This window comes from Kogia breviceps, chromosome 19, assembly GCF_026419965.1.
Source record: "Kogia breviceps isolate mKogBre1 chromosome 19, mKogBre1 haplotype 1, whole genome shotgun sequence".
In the NCBI taxonomy this organism is placed as follows: domain Eukaryota; kingdom Metazoa; phylum Chordata; class Mammalia; order Artiodactyla; family Physeteridae; genus Kogia; species Kogia breviceps.
The window spans coordinates 15,811,224-15,818,566 of record NC_081328.1 but is presented as its reverse complement, the minus strand read 5'-3'; the positions used below and the strand labels follow the sequence as shown (position 1 = coordinate 15,818,566).

The 7,343-nt window shown below is 55.6% G+C and overlaps 1 protein-coding gene across 7 annotated transcripts in view; it reads right to left on the bottom strand.

Annotated features, from left to right (window-relative positions):
- NOS2 (nitric oxide synthase 2) overlaps positions 1–7,343 on the bottom strand; it is a 40,612-nt gene that overhangs the window by 5,210 nt on the left and 28,059 nt on the right. For all 7 annotated transcript variants that reach the window (XM_059047914.2, XM_067021419.1, XM_067021417.1 and 4 more), the window contains 6 exons: positions 5,422–5,585; positions 4,245–4,452; positions 2,536–2,623; positions 1,726–1,847; positions 1,254–1,402; positions 87–281 (listed from right to left, as the gene is read on the bottom strand). In XM_059047914.2, coding sequence (XP_058903897.2) covers positions 87–281; positions 1,254–1,402; positions 1,726–1,847; positions 2,536–2,623; positions 4,245–4,452; positions 5,422–5,585 — 926 coding nt within the window. The remainder of the gene's footprint in view (positions 1–86; positions 282–1,253; positions 1,403–1,725; positions 1,848–2,535; positions 2,624–4,244; positions 4,453–5,421; positions 5,586–7,343) is intronic.

Genomic DNA, 7,343 nt, shown 5'->3' with positions numbered 1-7,343 from the left:
ACCGTTCGGAGCCTGACTCCCCTGGCCCTGGCTCCCTGGCCCATGTCCTTGACCTGCGTCCCGAGCCCACGCACCGGCGGCCCTACCTTAAGCTGGAAGAAATAGTCCTCCACCTGCTCCTCAGTTAGGCTCAGCGCGGTGGCCACCAGCTGCTTCAGGGTGCGGGCCACATCCCGGGCCATGCGCACGTCCCCGCAGACGTAGAGGTGGCCTTGATCCTCGTGGAGCACGCGGAGCACCTCGTCCGCCAGCTGTTGCCGCAGGATGTCTTGAACGTAGACCTGAAACCAGAGGAGATGGTGGGTCCAGGCCCCTCCCCGCCCCCCGCTGGGGGCGAAGGCTGCGGTCAGGCCTGCTGGCCATGGCGAGATGAGGAGGAGGTGGGAGGGGCGGCCCTCCCGGCCAGGGCCTTGCACGGGGACCCGGCTCGGGATGAGGAGGTGCACTGGTGCCCTGCCCGGCCCAGGCCTGGGCTGGGGCTGGAGAGGTGAACGCTGGCCACAGCCGTGCCCTTGAGGAGCTGACTCTCTAGTGGGGCTCCCTGATTTGCTCTGAATTCACCGTGCTTCAAAGAGGCATCCATCAAGCCACTTACCCTGCCCAGAGCTCCGCGGCCCACCTGCCTACAGCCCAGAAAAGGGAATCTCTGTCCTTGAGATCCCCCCTGTAATTCAGAGCAGGGTTCCCCAGTTACACAGAAGCCCTGGAGTCAACTGGGGACTCTCTCCTCTTGCTCCACACAAGATGCCCAGTGACCCTGGCACTGGGCCCGGAGTGCCAGGTCTGGGAGGAGCCCAATGGCATCAGTTCACAAAGGCTGAGCCAACAGTCCTTTCCGACTCCCCGGGCTCACGCGGCAAAGTACTTCCCGACACAGCAGAGCCGGTCCGCGGGCCGTGCTGGCAGCAGCGGCTGCCCCCCGGCCGTGCTGTGCTGGAGCGTGAAGCCGACCTGGACCACCTCTCCCCCCCACAGCTGTACATGCCGGGCGAGGACCTTCAACAGGCTGGGCACTGGGGATCGGCCCACATGGGACTCTGACTTAGCCCTGAACGTCTCAGGGCCCGTCTCTTCTCCTGGAAGAGTGAACGTAACCGCTTCACAGCGCCACTCTGGTGACTGTATAATCGCCTCCATTTTAAAGCTGAGGAGGTGAAGGCTCAGAGAAGTGAGGGGCTTGTGGGGAGCCAGGCACCCACCATAGTCTGTGCTTTTAAGGCTCCACCCACTGTGTGGGCAGCTGCAGCATTTACCTTGGGCTGGTTAGGCAGGCGAGAATAGGCTGTGTGCACCTCATGCAGCACCCCCTTACGGGTCATCTCCAACATCTCTTCACGGTAGAGGTGGTCCTCATCTGGGCGGCGGCACCCAAACACCAGGGTCATGCGGCCACTCCGGAGACCTGCGAGACCCAGCAGGCTGCAGTTACCAGGGTGGCCACCAGAGGGCGGGCGGGCCACGCTTCAAGGCCTGCCGACCTGCGCGCCCAACTAGAATCCCATTTCATCCCCCCCACCCCGTTCTATCTAGTACTGTCCCCACTTTACAGATGAGGAAACTGAGGTCCAGGGCATTCACATCCTTTGTCCATACAGGCTGAGGCAAACTTGGGAGAGGGGCCAGGAAACATCTGCGGGGTGGCTACAGCTTCAGTTCTACTCCCAGGCAGGTGCTGGGCCCCACCTGGTACCCCCTCCGCACCCCACCAAAACCCTCCAGCTGTACCTTTGTGCTCGGCATCATGGAGCCGCTGCTGCCAGAAACTGCGGAAGGGGGCGATGCCCGTGCCAGGCCCGATGAGGATGCAAGGGTGGGAGGGGTCCTCGGGGAGCTGGAAGCCGCTGGCACTGAAGACGACAGAAGGAAAGAGGCCCCGTCCTCAGACACCCTGGGTCACGTGCACACACAGGACAGGGGCTGGGAAGCTGGGGGTGTGGCCGGGGGCGGTAGTGTTGCGGGCTGGAGAAGACAACGAGCTAAAACTTGATTTCCCAAGTCCTGCAGGCTGTTTCATGTTCCCTGTCCAGGCGCACCCTCACCTTGCCCTGGGGTCCCTCTGAAAAAGACTGAGCCTCATTGTACTTTGGGCCCCAACATCGCTGCCACCTCTGTCCCTGCTAGAGACTTGGCCACGCTCTACCACTGGGGGTTAGAATGGAGAGGCTCAGTCCGACCCTAGTGCCTTCTTTTTGTTTGTTTGGTTGGTTGGTGTTTTTTTTGCGGTACACGGGCCTCTCACTGCTGTGGCCTCTCTTGTTGCGGAGCACAGGCTCCGGACGCGCAGGCTCAGCGGCCATGACTCACGGGCCCAGCCGCTCCGCGGCATGTGGGATCTTCCCGGACAGGGGCACGAGCCCTCGTCCCCTGCATCGGCAGGCGGACTCTCAACCACTGCGCCACCAGGGAAGCCCCCTAGTGCCTTCTTTACGGGCCAAGGAGCCCAGAATGGCATCTAAACCCCAGATTCCTCCCTTTCAAGCCAGTACTCCCCGGGGCCAGCGGTCCCGTGAAGGACACAGTGGAGGGGGTGCTTACCTTCGCACAAAGCAGGGCACCAGGTCTTGGGGCTTCAGGTTGCTGAGCCATGTGCTGCAGACGCCGTGGTGCAGGGGACCCTGGCCGTCTGCAAGGACAGCACACACCTGAGCAGCATCGTCCCTCCCCCACCGCGTGAACCTTCTCAGTGGCCCCTCCCACACTGACGCACCTTCCTGAACTGCGCACTCAGGCACTCTGCAGGCTTTAATCAAAGGAATGTTTTTCACCTGGTTCTGAGTTCCACCCTCTATTCGCCCAGAGCTGGCAAACGCTGAAAGGGACTCAGAGAGCGTGCAAGGCTCTCCTTGTGCCACTGCAGAAACTGAGTCTCAGAGAGGGAAGGTGACTTGTACAAGGTCACTCGGGTAGCAGCACAATCAGGTCACAGCTCAGCTTCCCGAACTCCTACTCTGATGCTCCTTCCGAGAGTTTCTCCAGGGACCCTCCCAGCCCATAACTCAGCTCCAATGACAGTAGCACAAAGTGGCCCCTCAGGGTCACCACAGTCACTTCCTCGCAGTGTCTTCAGAAGTACAGCCGTTGCTGGTAGGAACCCTGGGTGATGGACAAGCTGCTGAGCCTTGTGGTCTGCTCTTCCATCTCTGTCTCCCCCAGTGGCCCTCCTGGGCTTGTGGAAACCCCGTGTTCCCTTCCCAATGGCCCAGCATTTAAGGGGACTTTCAACCAACTCGAGAAGTCCTGCTGGTTTTCCTCTGGATGGGACCTTGCTCTCACAGGGTGTACCTGCCTCTCCTCTCCTGGCCTGAGGGTTGAGACTTGGCTTCTGCAGATGTTCTCTAGCAGAGCAAAGAGAGTCTCTGCCCAGTTTTCCGGAACTGAAAACCCTTGTGCTCTGAGCTGTGAGCCAGCTCCCCAGCTTTGCCAACCCAACCCAGGCAATGCTCAGTTACGGAGAGAGGGCAGGGGCGTGGTTCATCCAGCAGAGGAGCGAAGCCCAGCTGGACCAGGTTTGGGACCTCCCAGTGTATGTTAGCCCATCCCCCGTCCTCTGGCCTCACAGCACCCTGCACCTTCCGTCTTAGCACCTACACAATGACAGCTGTCTATTTCTATGAGTCTCTCTTCATTGTTCCCTCTAGATGGGAAGCTCCATGAGGGCAGGGTCTATGTGTGCTGTATTTCCACACCCACCGTGGTGCCAGGAATAAAGAGGTATGAAATAAATCATCGCTGAATGTGTGAGTGAATGAATGAACAATCAAGGCAGAATCGCCCCTGTTTTCAGGCTGGACTATCAGGAAGACTAAGAATCGCTGGGCTCCCACTAAGTACTGGGTACTTCTCACATCTGATCTCATTAAATTGTCCCAACAGTAGTTGGACAGTAGAGAGGAGTATGGTGGTTAAGAACTTGGACTCAGCAGTCAGACTACCTGGGTTTGCATCTCAGTTCTCTACCTGCTACCAGGGTGACTTTGAACCTGTGGCTTAACCTCTCTGTGCCTCAGTTTCCTCACCCGTGAAATGGACACAGCTCCCGTCTCACACGGTTACCGATCACACATACACAAAGACGTTAGCTCAGTGCCTGGTTCATAATAGTCTCTCCCATACTCCTCCTATCGCTGTTAACAACTCTGGAAGGTGGGTGTTTAATGATGAGGAGACCAAAGCTCAGAGATGCTGAACAGCTGCCCAGTAAGTAGCAGACTTGGGCCGCTCCACAGCCTCTGCCCCAGCCTTACCTCGGGTGCGGTACGTGAGCACGGCCACAGTCAGGTGGATCTCCGTGGGTGTGTGGTCCCTGGAGGAGCTGATGGAGTAGTACCGGGGCTTCAGGACAGGCAGCTGGGAGAGCAGGAAGCTGGCGGACACCCGCAGGGACGGGAACTCCTCCAGCACCTCCAGGAAGGTGGGGCTATTGGTGAACTTCCACTTGTTGTAATCGGACGGCTGAAAGCCCAGGGCAATATTGTCTCAGGGCATTTGCCCCACACAGAGGGAAGAGGCTGTCACAATCCAGTACTCATTCATCCACTCCCACAGCAAACACTTCAAGAACCAGGTGCTGTCCACGGTGCTGAGAACACCGAGCTAGAGAGGAGAAAGTTCCTGTCCTGGAGGAGCTCAGGCCAATGAGTAGCATTTCTCTAACTTGTGTGCTTAGAACTTTACTGTCAGCAACTTGCGGGCAGGAGTCAAATCTTTACTCTAATCTAATTTGGGGAAGGGCTTCAGAATCATAGAGACCTGGGTTCAAATCTTGACCGAATGCCCTTACTATCTGTGGGATCTTGTCCTCCTTACTTAACCCTTGTGGAACGAGGATAGCATCATCTTCCTCATGGGGCTGTTGTGAGAATTAAGTGAGAAAATGTGTGCCAGGTTCGTGCAATGCAGCCACAGGATAATGGCAGTGGAGGTGGCTGGAATCAAGATAAGTAGTGATAATGGTGACGGTAATAATGATATTCAGTGCCTTTTGCAAAGACTTGGGTCTAGAAAGTTGCAGGTGGGTTAATGCATTCTCTCATTCATTTAGTAATTCAACTACCCATCTGCTACTATGTCCCTTATCCATTCAGCCACACCATCGGTCCTCCAACACTTCCTAAATTCCAGGCTTGTTCCAGGTGTGGGGAATAAAAGACGGAGTGGCTCTCCTTTTCTAGCTCATTTCTGAGGAAGTGCACTTTGGTTGCATCCTGCAGACATTCAGAAAAATTCAGTTCACTGGACACAACTATGTCCTAGAGATGGGACAGGAGAATATGCCTGACTTCCCCCCAGCCTTTGACAAATCACACTTTGGGAAGCTGGGGTGGAGTCCCCTTGGAGAATGGTTAAAGACCAGCTCTAGGCTCAGGATGCCCCCGACCCTGGGGCCCTGCTCCTGCCTCACCCACCAGCCCCGACCTTCACCTGGCACAGGGTCTCCAGCCTCTGCCTCTCAGCCTCGTCCGTGGCCAGCTGGGCCAGCTTTCGGAGCAGCAGCTGGGTTGGCGGGGTGGTGATGTCCAGGAAATAGGTGAGAGCCTGGCTGAGCGAGCAGGTGGGCAGCCGCTTGTCCCTGACCCAGTAGCTGCCTGGATAGGGAAGAAAGGAGTCAGGATGGGGAAAAGGCCCCATTTAGGTTTCCCAAAGAGTGATGAGGCATCTGGGATAGACACCCTCCACCCTCCAGCTGCAGGGGAGAGAAGACACTGAAGTTCTGGTTCCAGGAACAGCAAAAGGGTTCATGTGCCCAACTCAAGTGCAGGAAGATGGTGCCCAGAGATAGGGCTGCCAGGAAAGGCTGGTCAACAGCCCTCCAAAGGGCACCCAAGTTGACACAATCATGCAAAACTAACTATGTACCAGAGTCCAGTCCCTCTCTGGCCCAGACCTGAACTTCGGCAGGACACACACAGCTGAACTACAGACTCACCATGACTAAATTCACCAAAGACTGATGTACACCCCAGAGGTCAGTTCTTCATTTAGAGAAAAGCCCATAACTGCAGTCTCCAGGGGTGCTAGACCAAGAGGCGCTGGGTGAGCAGCACTCAGCCCAGAGTGAGGTGGCGAGTCTCAAGGAGTGCCAAGAGGCAGTAGGCAGGGCGGTCACAGCATGGACACTGGAGCCAGTAGACATGGGTTCAAACTCTGGCTCCCCACTTACTAGTAGGTTGACTGAACCCTCTGAACTTGGGTTCTGTCTCTGTGAAATGGACGTGATAATAAAACCTGTCCTGCTGAGTTTGCATGAGGACTGGGTGAAACAGTACACGTATTAGGTAAAAATATTAGGATTACATTATTTCATCTAGACCCAAGGCCTGAGGAGCCACATCTGTCCCCCTACAGTCACAAGGATGTCTCTGTCCCCCTATCCCCGAGTTTCGGGCTCTCTCACGTTCTCCTGGACAGTGGGGAACAAGGCCAGACTTTGCTTCTCAGACTCCCGCTGTCCTGTTTTGGCCACTCTCTTTAGGGGGACACATTTTTTGGAGGTATCGTGATCGCTGAGGAAGCTAAGGCCAGGGAGCTAGTCCAAAGGGCTGGGAGGCCCGTGATTACTGATTACATTAGTTTTCCTCTCCTAGTGCCTGCCACCCAGTTCTGTGCTCACCACATAGGCTGAGAGCCTCACCTTAGCACACAACGGGGACCCTGGACCCTCCCCATGACAGCCTCATCTCTCCAGTGAGGATGGCCAGGAAGAGCCAAGCTCTCCTGCTCACCCATGGTCTGGCCCTGCCCATCGCCCACAGAAGGTGGGCATAAATGAGCCCCTCGGTAGGGAAGCAGTATGAAATTAGAATGCCATGAAAATGCAATATAAATTCCGAAACATAAAATTTGGGATCCGAAGAGACATTCAGGGTGTATTAAACTACCTTCCTCTGACCTGCTGGACAAATGTCGATTAGCCCACGGGAAATGGGTATTCCTCCATTCCTGCATTTGTTTGGTGCCAGGAATTGTGGTGAAGGTTGTACATGTATCTACTCATCTGTTCTTCACCACAGCCCTGCGAGGAAGGCTCTATTCTCTCTATTTTAGAGACAAAGAAACAAAGCCTCGGGAGGTTAACTCCTATGCCCAAGGTCACATTGCTAGTAAGTGATGGATCAGGGACCTGAATCTTCAAAGCTCACCATTTTTATAGTTTCCACATTTCTCTATCATGTCACCAAGCAAGCTGCACATGTGTGTCTGTTGTGGGACTAAAGAGACAATGCATGTATTGATAAAATGCTGGCATCAAGTAACTACCTCCAAAGTGGTGGCTGCTACTGTTATTATAATAATAATTATAATAATTATGACTATTTTTGCATATCTGCATCCTGTACTAGGTA